This window comes from Talpa europaea (genome assembly GCF_964194135.1).
Source record: "Talpa europaea genome assembly, chromosome: 3".
NCBI lineage: Eukaryota > Metazoa > Chordata > Mammalia > Eulipotyphla > Talpidae > Talpa > Talpa europaea.
In genome coordinates, this window is record NC_140069.1 from 85024265 (window position 1) to 85049962 (window position 25698).

Below are 25698 nucleotides of genomic sequence, written 5' to 3' on the forward strand. Positions count from 1 at the left end.
CATGACAGAGATATGCATGTACCTGAGAGTCAGTGCATTTGAGGGTCTGAAAGCGACTGTCCTGTGGTTGGAGGGCAGAAGCGGGAGGGGTAGAAACAGATGACAGCTTTTCTGGGACCAGATCTTCCCGGACTTATAAACTACGTAAGGGAGTTTGACTTTTATCCTAAGCCCAACAAGAGCTATACAATTGTTGGGGGTGGAGGAGTTAGGGATAATGCTCAGATTGGTGCTTAAGGAAGATCAGGACAAAGGGTTGAAGGAAAGTAAACAAGGCTAGAAGAAGAGAGACTGATTCGGTGGCCAGTTGTGGAAATCACAGAGGGAAGTATAGGGCTGGTGAAAACGGAAAGTCAAAAGGAAGTGGAAGCCACCATACAAAGACCAGCTAGGTGACTGACCAAATGTGGGGGGAAGGGGAAAGCAAGGCAACTAGATGTTTGGTTGTACTTTTCCTCAAGATCAGGAGCAGCTGGGATGAACAGGGGAAGAGGTCAATGATTAGCTCTCTTTTTGTGGGTGAATTAAAGGAGCCACTGAGGACTATGGGTGCCTTGGTGGTGGGTGTGGTGTGGTAATTTAATATTTATTTTATTTGTTTATATAAGAACTAGGTACAGGCCAGATACCCAGGTGGGTGAGAGGATTCACCAGAGACAGAGTGGGGAACAGAACAGGCAGACTGACGAAATACACTGCTGAGGGGAGCAGCGGGCGCGACAGGAGAGGTCTGCCGCACCATGTGGGACCCTCACCGGCCAGCCGGGGTCGAACCGGTGCTGCAGAGGCTGCAGACAGCTTCACGGTGCTGTGCTCAACCGCTTGCGCTACCAGGGGAGATCCTGGTGTGATAATATAGCTCTGAGGAAGTGTGAACAGTTTTGTATGCAGTTTTGTAAATCACCACTCTTGCCTTAATAAAAACATAAATAAGCTAATGAGATCTCTCCCTGTGTCTCTGTCTTCTCTCCATATCATATCTACATATTGTAGCCATCTAGTAACTATTATTTTCTATTTATTTTGAAATAATTTCCAATGTACAGAAAATTTTCCTAAGAAAGGAAGCAGGGACAGCAATCATCTCCCATTTACCATCAAATCATCAAGATCAGGAAATTAACCATCGAAGCCTTAGACCTCCATTTGCTTTTTATCCAAATGATGTCCTTTATAGCAAAATGGATCAAGTTCAGAATCATGCTGCCATTTAGTTGTTATGTCTCTTTTTAATCTCCTTCAATTTTGATTAGTTCCCCAATTTTTTTCTGACTTGCAATATCTAGATACTTTTAAAGTTTACAGGCCAGTTATTATGTAAAATATCCCTCAATTTGGGTTTGTTGACATGTCCTGGCCGTTAGATTCAGGTTATGCTTTTTTGTTAAGGATATCACAGAAGTTAAGTATTCTCACTGCATTCTATTGGGTGGTACATGATTCCTATTTGTTATATGGAGATGTTAACCATCATTACTTACTTAGGGTCATACCTTCAAAAGTCTTTACTGTAAAATTACTCATTCTCTCTTTAAAATCAGTATTTGGAGGTGGTGCTTTGAGGCTGCATGATACCCTGTTCCTCATCAACTTCTCACTACTTTAGCATCTATCTGTGTTTCTTGGAGGAATTATTACTACGATAGTTGCCAAATGATAGTTTTAATTCCTTCATTCCCTCTTAATTCATCAGTTGGCATTTAATTGAAAAACATTCTCTTTTAGTTTGTTCACTTTTTTTTTTTTTTGAGTATGGGTTCATGAATCCCTATTTTTTAAAGTGGATTATAATCTATTACTGTCATTATTTACTTTGATGCTTAAAATATGTCAGTTTTGGCTAGGGGTGGCCATTTCAAAATGTCATTCTCATTCTCTGAGTTCTTTTTTGGAATAATGAAATGATCCATGCCCATCTTTATCCTCTTTGTACTTCAGGAGTCTGGCCTCAAATACCCTGCCACTTTTTACTTTCTTGGGACTCATTTCAGAAAGAAAGAAAAGGAAGAACATAGAATGACAGATATACTTTAAAAAGTGTTCTATATACAGAGATTTGTAAATAGAGACTAGCCCTTCAGTCTTACAGGAAATAGATATTTGGATAATCAGAAATAATGGATAAGCCCCAAATAATTAAGTAACTAACTTTGGGAATGTGTCTTAGACTATTTGGCTGCTCTAGCAAAATGTCATAGGCTAGAAGGCCATTAGATAACAAAGTAAACCTCACAGATCTGAAGGCTAGGAAGTCCAGGGTCACAACCCTAATGTGATTGCTTTCTGGTGAGCGACTTCTTCCTACCTCAGAACAGGCACTGTCTCATTTTGTCCTCATGTGGTGAAAGTGGTAAGGAATCTCTGTGGGGTCTTTTTATGAGACGCTAATCTCATTCATGAAGGATCCACCCTTGAGACTTAAGCACCTCCCAAAGAGTCCACTCCAGTACCATATTCCTTAAGGTTAGGATTTCAACATATGAATTTTGAGGGGACACATTCACACCCTAGTAGAATGTTTTTGTTATCTACTGATATTTGAATATGTGTGCATTTAGTATTTTGAGAAGTCAGAGCTAAACCAATCGATTTCTCCAGCTCTCTGTCACGCTACTTCTACATGTTGTCTCACAGCCTAAGAAATTTGTGGAGCACACTGTTTGCTATAACTTAACCTTATTTTTAATCTTTTTCTTTCTCACCCTTTTTGCTAGGACATGGTAGGTAGATGCATGGTTTATAGATCAGTTGGCACTATACAGAGAAGTAATCATTCAATAGTTTCCTCTTCAGGAAGTCTTGTTGTGATAGCTATTTTTCACTCTTCGCTTAGATTGAGAGGCCTTCCCTCTCAATTGCCACTGTGCTCTGGTTTCCTGGGGTCTTGTCTCACTAAACTTGATGTGCTTTCTCCTATGGTGGAGAGAGAGAATCTGATAGCCCCAGGAGGTGGTTTGCTTCATTAAGTCTGGATGCAGTAAAAGTGGGCAAGTTTTAGACAAGAAGGGATTTGATTGAGACAGGTTGATTTGAATGAAGCAACTACTCTTAGACTACTTTGCATAACAGATCTGGATGATTAATATGTTTCTCTTTTTCCATTCTAGTCCTCTGAGCCTTAAAGTTACTGGAGATTGGAACTTAAAATGTCTTTTGCAATTAGGCACATGTCCAGATGAATTCTAATTTCACTGAACTTTCCCCTAGAAAACTACTGAATTTATTTGAAATCACTGAGTCATGAAGATATATAATGGGGATTCAATAAAAGAATTGTTATTTCAAAAATATAGAATTTTTGAAACAGCATAACATGGTGTAATTTTGTGGTAATAAATTAGAAATATAAAATATATATACCACATATGATTTTCCTAAATTTAAAATGGCATGGTTTTCCTATTTAACCAGTCTTGAAATTAGTGACTCCTTTATAGGCTGAATATCTACAAATGTTTTTGAATCTTGCAACTATTTTTAATGTAATTTTCAAAATATCACAACTTTGTTGGTATGTATTTTCTTTTTTTAAAAAAAGATTTATTTATGCGGTACAGGGCAAAGGTATGGTGTGGAGGGGTGGGTGAGAGGATTCACCAGAGACAGAGCGGGGAACAGAACAGGCAGACTGACTGAAACATACTGCTGAGGGGAGCAGTGGGCGAGACAGGAGAGGTCTACTATGCCATGTGGGTAGCTCCCTGGCCAGCCGAGAATCAAACCCATGCTGCAGAGGCTGCGGGCAGTTTCACAGTGCTGTGCTTAACCCTTGTGCCACCAGGGAGGCCCCTGGTATGTTTTTTCAATGTACTAGTTTTTTAAGATTTTTAAAAATATATCAAATACATAGTAATAGAAATTTTAAAGTACACTTCTAAATATAATAAGATAAATAATATTTCATGAGAATTCCTTTGGCATTTCAGTCACCTCTTTTTTTTTTTCCATATAAATTATCTCAAGCTCATCGTAACTCCATAAAATCTCGTAAAGTCTCTGTCCCATTTCCCCCACATCTTTAAAGACCTATCTGTTTAGAGACTATCAGTTTCAAAGTCACTATTGACTCTGTCCATTTTCTTCTACCCTTACAAACTGCTGGGAAGTGTTTCTAAGGATCTTACAACTGGTCTACCTTGTAATCCTTTCTTGCAGAACTTCTGTCCAAACTGTACATTAGAGCTCTGATTATTGATCTCTCCTTTAGCCTTTTGTTCAGCCTTTGCCTCTCACCAGTTCTAAGTGCTATTAATAAACTTATTTCCTTTTACCAATCATAATGCATCCTCTCCAGCTTCCTTTATTCATTCCTTAGTTCATCATAGACTTTTTTTTTCTGAGACTGTAATGCATCCGTCATAAAATAGCCATTTCATAAGGAACTTCCTTGTGTATACTTGGTGCCAGCCACTGTCCCAGCTGCTAGGAATATTCTGGCAAATAACACATCATTGTCCTTATGGAACTGATGTTCTAGGGGGGAAAACAACTTTTAAACAAGTGAGTGGGCATAATTAAGTGATTGCAAATGTGTGACGTGTTTGGCGAAAAAAATAACATATGGGAACATGCAAAGGGGACATGGTTCCGTTGGGAGAGTCTTGAAGGGGTGGAGTTGAAGCTGAGGCATGAAGATTGAGTACATGTTGGCTGTTGAGGTCTAGGTTGAGGAACATTTCTGCCAGAGTGGTTCTTGCTCTTTCCATCATCACTTTTCACCCTGTCATCAAGCTGAGTCTCATACTTTTCTAGTCATGTCACTGGCTCACTCTCACCAGGGTGTTGCTTCCTTCTTAATGGACTTTGCCTTTTGCGCTTACCTGATTTTGTGCTGTCAGCCTATTTCGGAACCCCCAAAGGACAGAGTCCCCAGTTGTTAAATTAGGATCTCCCAGTTGCTGATGCCTCCCAAAGTCTAAATTGCCTACTGTATCTTACTCCTTCTGCTTCCCCTTCTTTCCCTTCCTTCAATCCTTCAGATTTGGTGGGGTTTCTAGAGGGAAAAAAAGCACAAACCAGCAGTGGAAACCTTAAAATGTATTTGTTGACATTGAACTCCTCCCCCCAAACACCTGGATTTCATTGTCAGCAACCCCTGCCTCTGTACTAATGACATCAAGGCCAAACTGGACTGAAAAAGGTCTTTTCCTTACAGAAAGGTTAGGTATTTTGCTTTAGATTTTTAAAGGATATGCGTATTAGGGCTGAAATTTTGCCTGTTCTTGAATTGTGCTTCATCTGTTTGAAGCACAGAATGGCAAAGTATGCTCCATCTTACACTTTATTAATTTTTTACTGCAATGCATTGTAACTGGCCAGTGGTCAAACTCTTCCTTGTAATAACCAGGCCCTTTATGGATCTATAACTAAATCTGTAATAGAAAGAAAGAAAACACACTTTTTCCTTCATCTAATTTTCCCTTTTCTGTTTAAATATATATTTATTAAATTAACAATGTAAATACCTACTAGAACAAAATTAATTCTAAAATAAAGTATTGGTCAGTAGTACACCTATCTTTAAATTTCATAAACTGTTAGTTCAATAAAAAACAATACAGTAAAAATATAAAAGATAGACCTTTTTAAATTTTTGTATTATAGTCTAGTAAAATACACGTAAGTTTTACCATCTTAACATCGTTATACAGTTTAGCAGCATTAAGTTCATTCACAGGTCCATTGTAACCATTCTCCAGAATTCTTTTCACGTTGCAAAAAACTCAGCTCTACCCATTAAACACAACTCCCTATGCCCCGTTCCCCCGAGTCCCTGGCAACCACCATTCTACTTCCTGTCTCTATGAATTTGACTCTTCTAGGCCCTCCCACATATAAATAGAATCATAGTATTTATTGTTTCATGACTTATTGTACTTGGCATAATATCTTCAAGGTTCACCCACATTGTAAAACATGTCAGGATTTCCTTCCTTTTAAGACTAAATAATATTCCATTGTATGTTTACTCCGCATTTTGTTTATCCATCTATCTGTTGATAGGCGCTTGGGTTGCTTCCACCTTTAGTTCTAGTGAATAGTGATGCCGTGAACATGGACGTATAAATATTTCTCTGGGATTTCAATGCTTTGGGAATACTTATTGAGCGCTAACTTCAATATTCAGAAAAGTGCCCTCTAACTATTTAAGCATTGTGGAAGGGAAGGAGAGAAGAGACCGTCATTCTTAAAATTAGGCAGATGGTAATCTCAGTCATGTAAGGTTATCTCCGTCTGCTTTAGTGTTCCTCCAAGTATTGTTCATGAGCCTTAGGTCCTTTATCAAAGTTCACAAGTCAAATCTCTTTTGAGACTGAGGAGTTTGCATCCTGTTGGTTTTATACACACTGAAATGAGAGAGGCACTGCCCTACCATCAAGTAGACATGAAGACCCACTCCCTGCTTTTTTCAGTCCTCTGCTTTCCTTTGGGGCACATTCATCCAGGCTAGCCAGTGACTCTCTTTCTTTTCTACTCTGCTCGCGTTTTGCAGGCAGTTGCAAATTCTGTGAATATAGCAAAGGGTGGCCTGACTTGACTTTGCCTCTCTAAATATCAATCTTCCCTGTTCAGGGTCCTTCTTCCTTAGGATGCTAATTGGTTAGTCACTGTTCCTGTCTGTCTGCTTCTAGTTGGCAAAGATGTTAGAATTTTTTCCCCCAGACATTGTGTTGCTTAGGTTTACCTAAGTTCTTACTCAGCTCTAATACTTACATAGCTCTTATACTGTATCTATTATATATATTATATATGTAGTATAAGTGAATGGCATGTGTGATATCTTCAATACAACACAATATCTTCAACCAGCTTCTTTTGCACTTTGAAGTCAAACTCTTTGTCTATATCAAGTCATCACATCATGCCACCTTATTGTATCTGGCACATATGACTGCTTTTAATTACGTGTGATTTGCAAGTAATTTTGCTTTTCAGACACTGGTATATTTTCAGAAATGTTCTCTACAAACTCTTGTGTAAGTGACACAAAAGCATGGCCCATATTTGATTTCCACTAAAAGTAATGATGCTGAGTAATGATACTTTTTTTTTTTTAAATGAATAGAGCTGGAGGGAGGGAGGAACTCTAATAACAAATCTTGCCCTTCTTATAGCTGCTTACCTTTTTCACAGTGTGGTCCTTATACATTTCCTGAATCAATTTGGCAGTCCCATAATTTTTAGTTTGGGCCTCATTTCTAGAACCAATTTTTGTTATTTCCTGTTTTCTTGGTTGAACCTCCCTCTAGGCTGTAAGCTGTGTAAGGGCAAAGATACTGTTGCTCTAGTTCACCTGGTACCCGTGCTCAGTATGATACATAGCGCATCATAGATGTTCAACAACTATTTATGTAATGAATAAAACTTAACATGAATCTCATTGTAATAAAATTTCATACACTGTGTTGTGGGGAGAAGATCCGGGTGAGGCCAGAAACACAGGGGTGGGAGAATTTACCAGAGACAGAGTAGAGAACAGAACAGGTGGATTTATTGAAATACACTGCTAAGAGAAGCAGTGGGCAAGATGGGAGAGGTCTGCGTGCTAAGGATGATTTGAGGCTCTCTTTTTTACTGGTTTTATGGGCTTTCTAACTTGGGGCACCAGTTTGCCCCAGTTATATGCTGGCATGCTGGTCTCTGGTACTGCCCTTAGACACAGATACATATTCTGGCCTCTGCGTCTTCATTTCTGGAGCTGGGCTGGTTCTTCTGGTCGTGGTCTTTGATTTTATGGCCTTGTCCCTTAGACAGCCTTATCCATTCCCTCATCTATTCCAGCTTCCCAAACCTTCCTGCTGGGTCAGTGGGGGCTTAGTTTTTAACCTTATTCAAGTATACCCCTCCATACTTCTCTTACTATCTTCTGCTAGAAATTTTTCTTTGCAGTTTTCTGTTCTACTTCAACTTTAAAAAAAAACCCACTCAATTTTAAGAGATTAAGAAATTTACCTAACTAATATCTCCGGTAGGACCAGTTGATGGTACAGGTCGAAACCTACCTTTGATCTCCTGAAGTCACTTATTTTTCTATGTTGAAAACGACTGAACCGACTTGACACCAACAGCTAGTAGTTTCACAAGTTTATTCGTTGGTTGGAAAGGAGACTGTAACTCTTGAGTGTGAGTGACTTGATGCCGAGGTATCTACAACCCACGTTTGCATAATTGCTGATGGATCTTTGCCATCATTTTCATCTACAACAGGCAGTACATTTGAGTTTTTGTTTCAGAATGCCAGATAACTTGGTAGAGTAAGCATATTTTTTTTGCTATTCACAGATTTAAGCTTCAAGCTATAAACACTGAAAATCCTTTTTGTGTCAGTCCTATTTGCTTGCAGCGGTGCCTGTAGAACCTGTTGTCAGGGAACTGCTCAGCACGCCCTTTGTAGAGTTTTCTTTCATTGGCATTTTGGGATCCAGAGGCAGAAAGGATCAACCCAAGTTACTCTCGCAGTATATAAATTTACTCTGAGTTAGAAAAGATATTAACAAAAAAGCCACTGAAGGCAGATTTGTATAGCACGATGCAAATGCACATATACAAAATTAATTAGGCCTTTGAGTTTCCAGTCTTCCAATCTTCAAGTAAGAATGCCTTAGCTTAACTGTTTAACATAATATTAAATGTTTAATTGATGTTTTTGGATTGCTTTAAGATCTTCCAGAAAAATTATTGCCTATAGGTACAAACTAACAAGATTCAGACCTAAAGACATCTGTGAAATCTCAGGACAAGTTAATTAAGAGCAGACCTGTAAGACTGATCAGTGTATCTGACCTCAGATTTGCTGGTATTCTTACTTCCCAGAGTAAATGCTCTAAGTATTCAGTGTGACCCTAAGCTTTAATAGCATTCATGAGGTTAAAGTCTAACATAATGCCTAAAATGTTGTATATAGATAAGTGTTAAAATTTCAGTTCACACTATTATAGAGTAGATGTCTGTCCTATTGAACCCTTAATCTAATTTTTTTTCACATTTTAACATCCATTATGATTAATTTTATAAACCCTTAGTGAGAATAGGGATAGAATGATCTTTCTTATTGTCCCTCCCCCAAACGTTTATTGAGTGTCACTTCATTATTAGTATGATACCAGTTAGTTGTATTCTAGCCTTAGAAAATTTGGGATGCTATAATTTTGGTATGGTAATATATTTTACACATTAATATGTTCATTTAATTTGTTTTTCTGTAATTTGTAGTCAGCTTGAACCTTTTCCTGTATTTCTGGGCTAACTGCACTCTTTCTTCAGTGGCTTAGCCGCTCCAATATTTGATCTGTATCTTGGTGGGGTTATAAACGATGGTCGTCAGAATCTCATTCTTGCAGCAGCAGGCTCTGGAGCAGACTATGTCTTTAGCAATCAGCAGTTTTAATTTCAATTAGTAGTTTTAATTTCATTATTGTGAAAAATGGGGATTATGTGGACAGTATAAGAAAAAATGGAAGGGAAAACTATACTGGAGAGTTGAATGTAAGGTGTATTAACCTGAGTTAAATAACTCATGTTTTGATAAGTAGTGGGAAGCAGCATGATATCATGGAATGATCTGGCACTCTCAGCTAACTTGGCTTCCAACATCAGATCTGCCTTCCTTAAATGATTGTAATAAAGCCTGCCTCACAACACTGCCTTGGGCACAAAATGAGGTTAACACTTGTGGGTATTTTCTATTACCTCCAATGCTGAAAATAATGGCAACAGTTGCATGACAAAGGCAGAACAGTTGATACCAAGAATTATGACAAAACATTTATCTTGCCCCAACTCCTCTCCCTTCTTCTCTGCAATTAGTGGTTAACTTGTTTTCTCATTTAATCTTCATATCAGCCTCATTATGTATCATTATTCCCATTTTTCAGATGAGGAAACTGAAGCCCTGAAAAATTAAGTAACTTGCACAAGGTCAGAGATTTGGTGAAGGATTTGGGTTGAGTTCTATCAGATTCCAAAGTCATTCTCTTGCCACAGTGCCAGGCTGTCTTGCATAATGAGTATGTGAGTGAAGAATGAAAAGGAGTTAATGGAATGGCCATTCCACTGTTCTTTCCACTACTTCACTTGGTGAATGACTAATAAGCAAACACTCCCAGAGGGTATTTGCATTTTAAAAGAGGAGCTCATTAACCCTAATGAATCTCTAATTGGTGGAATTTGTGGGGGAGATATTTCTGAACACTGGGGCATTCTCCTGTGTCTTCAAGGTGCCTGGTTATCCTTTTCTTCTCTGTAGACAATCAACTGTTCTGGAATCAGAATTAGGTAGCAGAGTGCAGTCACCTATACTCTGCCCCAAATGCAGCTAGCTGAATGAGCTAACAAGGACTTGTGAAAGATTCACCTAAGGGAAAGCAGAAGACAGGTATAGCTTACAACTATGTGAAATGAATTTTCACAAGTTCAATAAGGATTTGGCAATGCAGAGGGTCTTTTAAAGAGTCTAGGTAAAAATAATATATTACAGTTATTCTTTTTAAAAAAGAAAATATCAAAATCAACAAATAACTATGAACAAGAGACACTCTATGGGGGGTTGAGGGTGGGGAAAGGAGGGCTTGGGGTAAAAATAAGGGGGTTGTAATTGTATGGGGAATATAAAAATAAAATTTAAATTAAAAAAATAATATATTACATAATCAATTTGAACTTCAGAAACATTCTATTGGGATTTCCCATAGTGTGGTCATGGACCTTTCCAAGATATTTAATAGGTATCGGAAGAAAAATGGCTACCTTGTCAAACATATCATGAAAATCTAAAAGTTTCTTTACTGTAGAATTTCTCAGAGCCTTTAATGTGTTCAAGTGCAGTGGAAAGTAGCAGGCAGGCTAAGACACTGTAGGAGTATCTCATACGACTATCTCATGTTTTTGACCATGGAAATATTCCCTCCATGTGAACCCTGTGGGGCTGGTGTTTTGCAGACTGCATTCTCAGTTACAGAGTTCTAGATAAATCCTCTCTAATTAAAGAAAAGGAAGAAAATAGTTTCATGTATTCACAGATTTTCATAGGCAGGCAGGTTCCAACCTGGTCCACACCAGCCCATTGCCAGTCTGTTTGCTCTGTGGCAGGCCAGTAGCAGCACACCTCTTCTCTAGATAAGATCTGGCCTATTTAGGGGGAAAAACAGATGGAGACCAACTTCTCATCTTTACTGCCTATAAAGCAGATCTTGAGGAATGTGGCATCTATCAGGGAGCAAATGGATTCCCTAATCTGAATCTCAGATTTCATCTGGGCACCCTCCAGTGCCCAGAAGAGGACTGGTGGGGGGTGGGAGGAGGACTGGTGGGGGGTGGGAGGCAGAACCATATGTTCTCTGTGGTCCTTCCATTTTCAGTATAGGGGAAGAAGGTTTAGAACCGTTTGTAACCAAGTCCCTCCAAATCACCAACCCATGGAGTATACAATGGAAGGAGGCCTGGAGGGACTGTTACAAGAGCCTTCTCTACATTCAAGAGGAATGAGGAGTAAGGTGTTCCTTCACCTTCCCACCTCCAGCCTAAACAAGTCTCCTTTAGAATTCCCCTCCCATCACTGCCCATCTCCTTTCCACCTTCCCTATCTTGGCATTCATTCTTGACCACTATTTTCCCTCTCCCTCAACTTAATTTAGTCAGTAGAATGGGATCATGCTGATACTCTGTTCACTGCCTTTTTAAAAGATCTCCTCCCATAACTCAAAGATCATTCAACTTTTAATCCCAGAAAAGATGGTACATAACATTCTCTAAAACAGGAATGGGAAAACTATGGTCTGTCACCTGTTCCTGTAAGGCAAGTTGTACTGGAACACAACCACACCCATTAGTTTTGTATCGCCCATGCCTGCCCCAGGCCATGATGGCAGGGTTGTGAAGATGTAACAGAGATTTTGGCCCTTTTGTGGAATGGTTATCCTTTGCGGAAAAAAGTTGCCAACCTCTAATGTAAAATACAGATACATTTCTGAATGAGCTGCTTGGATGTGTATAAGCAGCCTTTATCATTTGCTCATTCCAAATAAAAACTTCAAGTCAAGAAAATGGCATGGTTCTAAAATGAGGAATTTCGCCTCTTGTACAATTGTTTCTAGCCTTGCATACTCCTGGGAGAACATCAAGGAGAATGTGTGTTTGCTTTGAAGGACTGGAGGAAGGACAGAGGCTTGCTCTGGTATTTGGCATCGCTGGTGCAAAGGGAAGAGAACAGATAATGCAGGGGCCCTGTGGAAGGAAAAAAGAATAGAGAAAAGCATTAGGGGCCCCAGGGGAGTTACACTAGCAGAGATCCTTCAAGATTTGCAGTATCTTAGAGACCAGATTCCTCCTACCTCAGTTCCTTTCCTTTGGAACCTTCTCTCAGATCATAGATGTCAGGAATCTGATTCTGCTCCCACTGTTACTACCTGGGAGACCTTGAGCAAGCCAGTGAGTGCCTCAGCCCTTTCAGGGGTTCACGCCTGTAAGTTGGGGTGGGGAGGGGAGGAGACGATGGTTGTCTTAATGTGCCCCAGTGAGAATCAAATATGGTGTTGTCAAAAAAGCTTTACAAAATGTAAAGAACTGTGGAAAGGCTGGTTGGTTTTGTTATTCTTTTTATAACAGATGACTTGTAAATGAAAACTTTGAATCTATTCAGCATATAAATTAGAGTTAACTGATAATGAAGTGCTTTAGTTTTCAAACTTTGGTCACATCCATCTTTACGTATTAAAAAAGTATCAAACTTTCATTTGGGTTATAAAAAAAAAAGAAAAAAAAACCTGAATTTGTATGTGATAGTCATTCTTCAGTAGGAGGGAGAAATTCAAAAATTAAATTTTACTGTGACCTGTTCTTTTCTGTTCATTGTCTATGTAGTTTTCATTTTGTGCCATTGTTTACAGAGAATAATCTGGCAGATGGCATTTTCCCCTGTAATCAGTTCATGTCCTATCTGAGTCATCGCCAGACATGGCATTTCAGTAAATAGTGATCCTACAGTTGCTTCCAGGCACATGTGTTATATGCTGTCAAGAACAGTGACTGATAAGCTTCTGGCTGTTAAAGCTACAGGGAGAAATGGAGAACGTTCTCTATGGGTAAATACCTTAGAAAGAAAAAAATGGCAAAAGCAGCACAGACTTTGTGCTGGATGATTTTAGCCAAATACAGTGTTTGTGTGACTTTGGATGGAGCAATGATCATTTTAAAAAGTAAAAAGTCTTCCTTGAGTAGATGGTAGCCCACATTGGGTAATAAATGTTTTTGTCCATCAGACATGTGAGTTATTAAACACCCCTTGCCCTCCTTGCTCAGAGACTCCCTTTACCTTGGTGCCTCACGTTGCCTATAATCATGCAAGTAAAGCGCCTTGTGCATCTGTTTTGGGACCTTTAGATTGGAGTTGATGACTTTATCCCTGACTTTCAGAGACAAGGGGGGTTGCTGAAAATAAGGCTCTTCTTAATGTGCAAATAGTCCATTTGCACAATCACTTACATCAAGCTAGCTGTTTGACATCTTAGATACAAAAGGAGGTTAATTTAATTTTTCACTTAACAACTAGTAACTTTTTTTTTTTTTTTTTTAAAGATTTATTTATTTATTTATACAAGCACTGGGTACAGTCAGAAGCGCGGGAGGGTGAGAGAATTCACCAGAGCCAGAGCGGGGAGCAGAGCAGGCAGAAGGACCGAAGTACACTGCTGAGGGGAGCAGCGGGCCGCAGGAGAGGTCTGCGCACCTTGTGGGACCCTCCTCCGGTGGCCGGGGAGCAGCCGGGGATCAAACCAGCGCTGCAGAGGCTGCGGGCAGCTTCGCAACCCAGCGCTCAACCGCTGCGCCACCAGGGAGGCCCTAACAACTAGTAACTTTATTCTATTGATACACCCAGAAGTTCATGAGGTATTCTTCCTTGATGTTAACCATTGATAAACTTTTGTGTTTCCATGGAAAAGTTACACTTTTTGTTAACTTCTTTGTTATCTCCAATTAAGACTCATTACCTTACCTATATCAACAGATTGTAACTTTTATTTATTTATTAAAGGCTTATTTTATTTATTTTTGCTTTTAAGAATGGGGTGAAGGCCAGAGGTATGGGAGGATGAGAGGATTCACCAGAGACAGAGTGGGGAACAGAACAGGCAGACTGACTGAAATACACTGCTGAGGGGAGCAACAGACCAGACAGGAGAGGTCTGCATTGCCATGTGGGTCACCTCCCTGGCCAGCCAGGGATCAAACTCATGCTGCAGTGGCTGACCTATAGCTTGACAGTGCTGAGACTTCAGCACTGCAGGGAGGCCCTGGAGTCATAACTTTTAATGCCTGTAAGTCATCATCTATGAATTTTGCAATCATCCCTGTGGTGGACATTTCTGAGCTGGCTTAATGTTATGGGAAGAGTAGTTTACAAATTACTAAATTGACCAGTCATTATGCCTTAAAGAAGTAGGCTAATTGTTTCTTTACCTACCATGTGTTAATCACAGACCATTAGTGATAATTGATAAGCTAAAATAGACCATTAACAAATTTAATTATGCTTATACTTACCTATATCTGTGTCTGTCCTGTCTTTGGAGCCAGGCTAGTCATCATCTTCATTTAGTAATAACCACCCAGGCACCAGCCTCAGGAACCAAAGGTTTATTTATGAATATTTTCATTGCTCCTTCCTGCTGTAAAGATGATTTAACATTTGATCAGTTATTACACCACACACACACACACACACACACACAGAGGTATATACTCTGAGGTAGATATACAGAAATATAAACAAATGCTTACAAAAAAGAATAAGCCTAATTAAAAAAAATCATTTGGAGAACAGCTATTCACATTATAAGGCTTTTTAATTTGAAAATAATTTGCCTTTTCTCTAAGTCATAAGTTTTCTACTTATTTGAAATATGACTTCATTTACAGGATATGAATTTACTTGATTTTTTTTTTCCAGTGTAATCCTATAAAGCAGGATAAATGTATGGTTCAGAGTGATTTATGAGAAGACCTCTATAAAATTACTGGTTGAAAAAAATTAATTATTGACTCTATCACAAAAGAAATAGTTGTTGCCTCCATAATGTGAAACACATAGTAATAAAAGACATTGCAATTAAAATAGAAGACAGTTTGGTCTCAATAATATAGTAAAGTTGTTGTGTTTTTTCTTGCTTTCATAGGAGATACAGCAAATGAACAAAGAACAGCAGCAAGAGGTAAAGCTTCAGAAGTAGAAGGCAACCTGCCTTTGGAGGTAAGTGTAACTGGATTAATCCTTTTGGAGTGCAACTGAAAAAGTCACTGTGATTATATTTTCCTTTGAGGCTGTATAAATAACTTCTGCTTTTGCTATGTAGACAGATGCCTAGTTATCAAGAAAAAGGTGATGTATTAAAAAGTCGGGTTGGCAATACAGCAAGTGACTTCCAAAGTGCTGTGCTTTAGCTTTCACTGCTGGAAATGGAAGCTTTCTGTTGGGAGAGAGGAATAGAACACTTATGTTAAAATTTTTGAACTATTTTAATGGAATGATTACTTTCTAATACACTGGGAGAAGTAGACAATATATGAACCTATAGAGAAAGGTTTGAAAATAACCTATTCAGAACTATTTTGCTTTTTCTACCATCAAAGTGCACTCCTTATCATTGTTAAGCAGAAAGACTAGGGGATGTATTCTTGTCCACATGAGAAAATGATGTGCTCATAGAGGGTACTTGAAAATGTTGTTGGGATGCTTTGTTATGCTATGTAGAAACATACTAACATTTAATAATTAAAACAAGCACTTTCAAAACTCAAGACTGGGGGAATGTTGATTATCAGGATGGAAGAGAAATCCATGAACTTTGAAAATCTACATGGTAACATACCTCTACTTAATTTCAACTTGTAACACATGTGTTCTATGTGTTGCATACAGCGAAAGTGAGGCTGGGGACCTGGCCTGTTTGTTTTATCACAGTGTCCCCTACTCTAGCACAGAGTAGGTATCAAAAAGATTTTCTAGAAACTTAATGTCTTCCGTTTTTGCAAGCATTTAGTGAGCATTTAGTGGCATTTAGTGAGCATTTAGTGAGCATTTAGTGGCATCTTCGATAGGAAATAAAGATTGAAGTTTGGAAAGGAACCACCAAGATGGTTTAGATGTCATCCATGATGACTTGGGTTTAATTGCGTAGTTAAATGATTCACTAAAAATATCTACGGAGCTCAAATTATTTTTTAAAGTTGATTCACTTTAGAAAGAATCCAAGATTGTTAGGAAAGAAGCTTTGGAGATATTGATCCTCTAAGGTTTGAAACAAGCTGAGTATTGGTTTTTCAATCTCTCTTTATACAATCAACTTTTAATCTTTAAGACTGGATTTCTATACTCATGCTATAACAGATGTTTCAGAAGTACCTTCTATCTAAACAGGTGTGGGGCACTGAGAACAGTGCATGATATCAGAGAGCTTATTTAGGTAGCAGAAAAGAAACTGGGACACTACAAGTGAGCTCACGGTTAAATCACAGTACAGGATTATTATTATTATTATTATTATTATTATTATACTGATAATAATAAAATACTTTTGCAGGCCAAATAATCATTTGTCTCAAACTTAAGTGTCTAAAATGGAATTTGTTACTACTCTCCTTCAAAGATCCAAAGCCAAAAGCCGTCTTCCACCTCTCCCCATAGTGTACTTTTATCAGCAAAGATCAGTCTGCCTATCTCATGCTCTAAAACTTTATGTAGAGGCTGATGATACTAGAGTTTGAGTCCTTCTAGACCTCTTCCTGGGCTCTAGACTATATTCAGCTGCCTGCATGCTCTTTCACTCACCAGCGTCTAGGCAGCTCTGCCTTTACTTGACCAAAGAATGGCTACTAATGCTACCATCCTGAAGCTATTCTCTACTCAAGTTTTTACCATCTGCTTATAGCACCACCCTCTATATAGTGGATTAGAATCAACCCACATGAGGTGCCCCTGGCTCCTTTCTTTCCCTCATACTTCACATCGCATTGCCTAGTAAGTCATGTCGCCTCATCTTCTGGATCTAAATTCTGACCCCTTCTTGACATCAGACCTGCAGAGCTCTCATCTAGCCTCCACTTTCACCAGGGCTCTGCCTCCTCCTTCCCCCTTATGTCCATTCTTTACACAGCAGACAGAAATGTAAATCAGATCATATCACTCCTTGGCTTCAAATCTGCTGGCTTCCCACTGTAAGTAGAATAAGTGCTAAAACTCTTTTTACAGTGGGCTACAAAGTGCTCTCATTTCTTTCCACACCCCCAGATTCTGTCTCCATCCTCCACCACCAGCTGCTTTTCTGTCCCTTGATCATATTAAGCTCTTTCCCACCTTACCTTTTGTACTTCCCAGCCCTTCTTTACTAGAATGTCACTTGGCCACCTCCTTATTCAGGCCTTAGTTCAAGTGTCACTTTTCATGACTACCTCAGCTAAAGTGGCCCTCCCCCAGTCACTTGTCACAGAGCCCTGTTTTGTTTTCTCCATCAGATTTATCAATGTTTGGATTATTTGTTTACTGTCTGCTTCCTCTGACTAAAACGAAAACAGACTTGTGTCTGGTATGTAGAAGGTGCTCAGTAAATACCTGTTAACTGATAACCTGGATTTTACTTAATGACATCCCCCATCTGTCAAAGTATGGGCCTGAAAATGTCATTCTGACTTATTCTTCTCACCCCACTCATCAACTCTATCAAGTCCTGTAGATTCTATTTCACAGATATCTTCCAAATCTGGTTTCTCATACTCCAGTGAGGTCCTCTTCTGTCCACTAGATTGTTTTAAGATGAGCACTTTCTTTCCCAAATCCCTTTCTAAACATGAATGGCAAGTTGTATAACTTCTTGTTCTCATGTCTTGAAATCTGCAGATTAAAGTTCCCACTCAAAACCCTGTTCAAACATTCTCTCCTTGACTTTTTTCCCTGCTCCCCCCACTAGAGATAACCTCAATGTCCTCTTACTACCTGTTGTGACTTTTATGATTTCGCTATGGTCTGAGGTAGAGACAGTACCTTAATTAGCTTGTATAACCTCAGCAACTAACACACTGTCCTGTCAGATACATAGTGTGACACAGATGCTATGTCTGATTTCTGCATGGGTAAGTTAATATCTGTGGATGCTGTCTTATAAGTAAATCTCTTCATTAAATTCTATTTTCCACCTTCATTATAATTTTTTTTAAAGATTTATTTTATTTATTCATACAAGCACTGGGTACAGTCAGAAGCGCAGGAGGGTGAGAGAATTCACCAGAGCCAGAGTGGGGAACAGAACAGGCAGACCGATGAAATACACTGCTGAGGAGAGCAGCGGGTGCGGCAGGAGAGGTCTGCACACCATGTGGGACCCCTGCCTGGCAGCCAGGGATTGAACTCGCGCTGCAGAGGCTGCGGGCAGCTTTGAAACCCAGCACTCAACCGCCGCGCCACCAGGGAGGCCCCATTATAATCTTTTAATCACAGCTTTTCCCCCTCGCTGCAAAAAAGGAAAGTTTTTCTGATATTTCTTAGGCATTAATCCATAAAGGTCTAATTTACATGATTTTTGGCACCCTAACTACTTTAGTTAAAAAAAAAGTATAATGATTAGTTTTTTAAAAAACTATATATCTGATTAAGAAGTTGTAACTATTTTACGTAGTAGGAAGGTTTCTCATTTTTACTTTTAATGGCTATATAAGAAATGCTGGTATATTATTTAAAATGAGAACATATTTGAACAATTAGCCTAGGTTGTATAAATCTTAAAAATAACACTCTCAGTTGCCAAAATATCTCATTTTTCTAAGGACCTTTTAGAGAAAGTATCTTTTAATATATAAAATAGGGGTTTTGGTTAATTCAAACATTTAGATCACTTACTGTTTTCAAGGTTGGACACAGGAGTGGGGAGGATATAACGATATGTAAAACTCCATGACTCTGATTTAGAGAATAAAAAATTCTCAATCTATTCATGGAAAATCAGAAAATTCCACAAGTCATTATAACAAAGCAGAATAAATATGTTCCTTAAACTCCAAAAATATAAAGGTATTTGAGATTTCAGTGGAGGAGGAAATATTAGGGAGTCAAGGCAGGCGAGCTTTGAACCATGAAGAAACTCTTTCTTATTCTTCATACAATTAATTTTATATGATTAAGTTCCTGTGAAATGAAATCCTTCATTATGTACATTTTTAAAAATTCAGAAGCAAATCATGGTATTAAACTACACCATGAATGACAATGACAGATAAGAAAGGGTTAAAACAGAAATGTAACTTGGCCTTGATTACACTGTCATTTTAATGGCACTTAAAATATTTTGTTAAGTAGTCTGTGATATTTTCCTTACACTTTCTACCCCAAAAATACTTCAAGATGATGTTCCCTTTCCAACTACAGCCTCCCACTGACATCATGGAAATTCTAGCATCTAGGTAAAATATAATTTGAGAAAAGGAGATCTGGATTGGACTTTAAATAAGTTAATTTTTATATATATTTATGAGATATTTTAATATGTTTAACCAAATAGCTCTGTGAAAAGCAGCATATTTACTTAGAGTAACTCATTAGAAGACTTTTTACTTTATGGAACTGAAAATAATAGAGCTCTCTCTCATTCCAGAAAATCATAACTTCCTAGTATGTTGGTCTCTTCACTTCCTGTCTCCAAATAGTTTAGGGTTTCTCTCAATGACAACTTACGTCAGTTACTAATGTTTCTACCTTATTGTTCCCAAAGTATCGTCACCTAAACTAGAAGAACTTGAGCAACATCATTGAACTATCTAATAATTGAATGTGGTTTCTTTCAGGTTGTGTTTTAGTCTATGTTTTCAGAGCCATTGGGAATTTTTAACCAGAGTCATCATGCTTTGGTGTGTGGAGTTTTGATGTGTGGAATTTTGGTGTCTGGAGCTGTGTGGTATAGGAATGACTTCAGTAAGCCCATGCAAACTTATTAAAATTAAAGTCTTTAGACTCTCATACTTGAGGGGAAAATTATAACTTGGAAGTAGTTATCCAATTGAAGAAAGATTATCCATATCTTCTATTTCTTCCTTTTTTATGTTGCCTTTCTGGGTAAAATTTGGTAGTGAGTTGAAATGACATTGCAGCTACTTACTGCCTCCTGCTTAAGATTGGGTACAGCTTAAGAGGGTAAACCTACAGATTCATGGAGAGCCTGGTTTTGGGTCTTTGCCATTATGACTCATCCCTTAAGGGAATACACATTACAAGTAAGCAAGTCATTAGTATTCTTTTCTAATCTTCAGTTGTGGAAAGTGTTTTATATTGTGAAAACTGGAACCATTTTGCTACTAATTTACTAGAGGACCTGGTTTTTTACTTTGTAGGTAAACTATAGGTTTACTTATGTAAATTTCAGATGTTAATGTAACTATCTCCAATTTTGGTCACTATTATTTTCAGTCTATTTTTAGTGACACTTATTGTGTTTCTTGAATTTAAATTTCTTTTATGTAACTATGAGAATTATTCTTAAATTCACATTTATTTTTGGTCTCCCAAGACTGAGGAATACTGAATATTTATTTAGTTCATTGGCTTAAATATAAATTACAAAAACAAATAAAAAACTCCCCACAAGACCACAATTCCATTTATATATTTGTCTTGAGTGACAACTAATTCACATATGCATATGGAGACACATATAAAATAATAACTAACAGATGGTATTGCTGTAAAGTAGGATTTATAAAGATTATTATCAGCTGGTGGTATTGAGATACTCCTGTGGTTATACTGACAGAAGACACAAAAATTATTTATAATAATAAACTGTGACACTAATATCCCCCCAACTTCTGGTAAACCAAGTAGCTTATTGCATATTTAATATAATTTCTTAATGAAGACCTAAAACAATCTTACTGTCAGTTTATATTAGGAAACTTAATAGACAGCAATTGCAAAAACAATAATTAAGGTGGTAGCAACAACATGCTTTGCAAAAATCGGTAAGTGTGTGATACTAAATCTCTGGGAAATAAAGTCAGGATTTGGGGGACTTTTCTGTCTGTATTCAGTTCATTTATACATGCATCTCAATCTAGTACACAGGTTTATTTATAATTTTCTGTATATTATAAATAGTTGAATTACAAGCCAAAAATTCATAGTTCAATAATTCAGAAAACAAAAGATGATTTTTTGGAAAAAGGTATGGAATGCTCACATTAATGAAACATCCACTTTACTTTTACTGTTTTGTACTTCCCTTAGGTCCTTCAGCAAAGCTCTAGGAGCCTTCAGACATTGTAGGGAATAATTTGCTTGTTGCTTTTATTTCAGATAGCCATTAAAATGAATAAAAATGTCCATAATCTTGGCAAATTCCATATGATGTAAATTTTTACCACTCCCTTATAAGGGGAATGAGACTGTTCTCTTAAAAAGCTGAGTTCTGTGTGGAAAAGAATTGGGGTTGAGTGGTGTAGGAAAAGGTGACTGGAGAGAATCATTCTCAAGAATAGCAAATATCTACAGGATGCCAGGATTTTGCTTTTAAGAAATTTTGAGTATAACATGTTATATAAGTTGAAAATATTGGAATTATAAAAGATCATGAAACTCTTATTCTCACAGATAATTATAAATCCAAATCCAGTTATAATGGGTATTGATATTGAAAGCCATTTAATTGGTACAACCATTTTGGTAAAGCATTTTGGCAATAAATATCAAGAACTGTAAAGACGTTAATATACTCTGACAGTAATTCCACTTTTAGGTTTCTCCTCTAAGAAAATCATCTTTTAAATCCACAAGAAGTCAATGTGTAGAAAGATGGCAATCCATTCAATGGACTATTTTTCAATTTTTATAAATGAAATTTATGGGGTGTTTTCAATAAAATATAAAGATTTCTGGTTTTATAATTTCAGTTAAATGTTTGAGAAACAAAGTTAAATGTACAGTATGACTGCTGCTGTATAAGAACTGTAGAAAAAGATGATGTAATATATAAAGTCTTTAAGAGTAGAATGATAGATATATGAATTAAATCATTCTTTCCAGTGATCTGATTTTCCAATTTGTCTATAATGAGTGTATCTTACATTTTAAATGATAGTTAGGTTCACTGAAGGATAGTTTGTTTCATAAAAGAATTATTTTGTATGGAAATAAAAAGCATCTATTGAGGATGATCTGTAGGAGATATGTTAGTACTTTTCCTGCCTTGGCTCATTTAGATTTCAGATCTCTTAGTTGATCACAGCCCCACATCTGATCATGATTTGTCAAAACATATGTCCTCTCACCCAGAGGTCTTTCCAGCAGGGAAAAGAAGATTCAGGTGACTTGGAGGTTATTCTTCACATCTCATTGGAAATCATATGGCCCAAACTTTTCTCATGGATCAACTTCACTCTCAATGTCATTGTATCAGTGATGAAGTCATATTTCTTCCCAAAAAATTTTTGGGATATGTGTTTGAAACATAGATTTGTCTAAAAATCTTGTTTCTGGCTTTATATATTTAATGCTAGGACTTTTTGTATGAAGATTTTCATTTCTGCCTTTATAAAGTTAATTGCTTCTGAGCCTTTTGGCTGAGATCAGGTATATAATTAAGAGAATGTAATTTTATCAGAAGGGTTCCAGGATCTTTGTTCTTTGTCCTAATATAAAACACTTTAAAATTTCTGATTTACTGGGAAGTGAAGTACAGTTGGATTATTGTACTGTTTATGTCATTTAAGCAGTGAATTTAATTCTTTGATGTGTTCTATGCGGGATACCTTTTGGGAACGTTTGGTAGGGTACATTTCTCTAATCTTTATTTTCATTTGAATTACTAGGACATAGGATAGAATTGAAAGTACATTTTTGCTGGACTTCTCTTTTCACCAAGTATTGTATCAAGGACAAGCTGCTAAGCTCCTGTTCAGTTTCCATTCTCGGTGAAGTAGGTGGATTAGATTTTCCTCCCCAGAAGTCATGACTCTTTACCTCTTTGGAAAATGAATTGGGATTTTGCCACCAAATACCAACCTTTATACTACTACTTTGGTGGGGAAAAGGGGAGGGAAGGAAGGGGCGGGGGAGGGGGGCTGCTGCATAATCAAGATTTTAAACATTGATTAATCAAGCTTTCATGCTTGTTAGGAAAGAACAGTCCAACAATCCTTGTAGGTAAGTTGTCAGGCTGCAAAAACCACTTCCAAAATTCTTGCTTAACAGGTCTCCCTTGGGAAATGATATATTTGGACTTTGGTAAAGGACAATTAAAACACTCACTTTACTATTATTTCTCTAAAATCTATAAACTCTTGACTTTTATACTTGACAATTAGATAGCATGGGTTGTTGATTGCTCAAAACATTGGCAAGAGAAATTAACTTGAGGCCTGCTTATCACAGTTTGTAAAGATTGTGTATTTTTGCTACAACCCTGAGTCTTCATTTCAGTTTTTCTGGAAAAAAATTATAATCGAAAGGTCAGAGTTCTGGTATTTTCTGGCTTTCATTGGGGTTAACTAGCACACTAAAACATAATGTTCATTCATCCTAGCCAGTAAGGTCAAACTTTGTGAGGTGTATGAGAGCTGCCCCTGTTTCCATCCAAAATGCACATATGGTGTGGGTAAGCCAGTAATGTGAGTTTTACGCAATGTTTCTGCTCATGTACACAGACTGTTGCTCAGCACCAATTATTCCTTGCCAGAAACCCGCTAACCTGCTGCTTCTGTAGCTCAGCTTGATGAAACTAGGTAGCTTAAAATGACCACATTGATATTTATTTAACTGTAGCAGTCTTGGTCTGTTAAAGTTATATAACTAACTGCCTACCTCATCTGTTGATTCATAGCTATTGACTGCAATTAGAATCAAAGAACTGGGGCCTTGTGACTGCATTGTGTGGAGCTGCGTCAGATCCCATATGCATGCTTATTATATGTGTGTAGAAGGAGGAATCAAAATGTGGAGTTACTAGCTTTTTGCTTAGAAAACTAGATCTGCTGTCTCCAGTTAGAAACTAATTTAAAATTCACATCGAATTTTCTCTGGATATTTTGGTGGTCACATTATTGTCATGGCTTCCCATTTTCACTTTTGTGATTCTAAAATCCACAATACCAGCAGGGTGAGAGAGCATGTTGGGAGAACAACTGCTCTGTATTTCCCACAGCCATCTTTTTTCTAATCCCGTTTTTTAATTAGTAGCAAATGGTCCTTATTTCTTCCTCCTCTGGTTTATGTTACACTTGTAACTTCTTGAGACTATATAAAGTTTAAATTAAAATGCAGCTATATTTATGTTGTTGTCACAACTAGATAGTCTTTTGAAGGATAAATTTCATCTGAGTCTTAGGCAAAAGCAAGGTAACATGCAGATGTGTTCTTGGTCTCACCGGTATTTTCTGAATAGTCTACTTAGTAGCTCTCGGAGAATTCTTTTTATGAGTATACTTAAGAGAATGGACCAAAGTAAATACATAGAAAAAAATGACACTTTACCTATGTAAATTGACATAGATTTGACATTTCTTTTCTAGACCTAAAAAACCCGTGCCTTTACTGTAGATCATTTTTTATCATTTTTTTAAATGAACCTCGTGTCCTTCCTATCCCATTCAATAATTGACATTAATTTCCATCCTTTCAAGAACTGTTTTATGTCTATTTTGTGATGTCATATTCCTAGGAACCTGCCTTTCACACATTGCCTTTTAAACTGGTTGAGAATTCACTACGGGTGTGAATTCGTAAGTTTTCTCTAGCACCAGTTATGTACTAAAACCTCCTAATGTAAAAGCTAAAATAAAAGCCATAATTATTTCAATAGCAACCCACATGTTCTTTTGCCTTTTTATGCCACTTGGAGGAGGAGACAAGGCTGGCATATTCTATACCTAGAGCATAGTGATAATGGACCATTTAGATAATAATAAAAAGCCCCAAACTTTCTAACTAAAAAAGTCAGTAAACTATTGCACAATCCTGTTTAAGTTGATTTCATTTGGAGAATAATTTGAAAAGTATGTTATTTGTTCCTGAAGATATTCTGGGATCTTTTTACTAGATCAAGCTGGTCCGTCAGCGAGCTGCACGTATTTCTCTCATTGCTTGAGTGCTGCACAGATTGTCTTTCCCAAACTGTTTTTCAGCTTGATTGAATAACTCGGTGAGAAACTGTGGTGTGGAATTCACTATGACATTGATTATGGAGGTATTATAAGACATTGTGTACTACATTACATGGTTTTCCCTCATGAAGTTCCACTCAGGCCTTCTGAGCACTTACTCCTTCTACTCTAATAGAAAATATTGTTTCTCCCAAGGTGGTTATGCTCCCTTGTTCGCATGGCCATTGTTGTCAGATTTGTACCCTAATCATTTTTCTCCTATTATCCTTTGGTAAGAAGAAGCTTAGAGATAAATGTGCAGCTTAGTTCTAGTCATTATTTAGGACTCTGTATGATCTGGATCTGCATATTTTTCTCTTATTTCCTTTTCCTGTATTTTCTCTGGATGACACTTAATTCAGTGAGTCTTTTTGTTAGTTGCTCCAGATTCCTTGTATACAGGAAAGAGTTAAAATATGCACAAGTATGTAAGCTTATTTATGTAATACTTGCATAAATAAACTTACATTTACAGTGTTCTTTTTATTTTAATAGGTTATGAAATAATATGACTTCTAGTTTTTGTTTCCT

General features: G+C 37.5%; 1 protein-coding gene across 1 annotated transcript in view; it reads left to right on the plus strand.

Annotated features, from left to right (window-relative positions):
* UMAD1 (UBAP1-MVB12-associated (UMA) domain containing 1) overlaps positions 1 to 25698 on the plus strand; it is a gene marked incomplete at both ends in the record, with an annotated part of 190968 nt that overhangs the window by 102148 nt on the left and 63122 nt on the right. The window contains one exon of the mRNA XM_084230503.1: positions 15171 to 15244. Within this exon, the coding sequence (XP_084086629.1) occupies positions 15171 to 15244 (74 nt within the window). The remainder of the gene's footprint in view (positions 1 to 15170; positions 15245 to 25698) is intronic.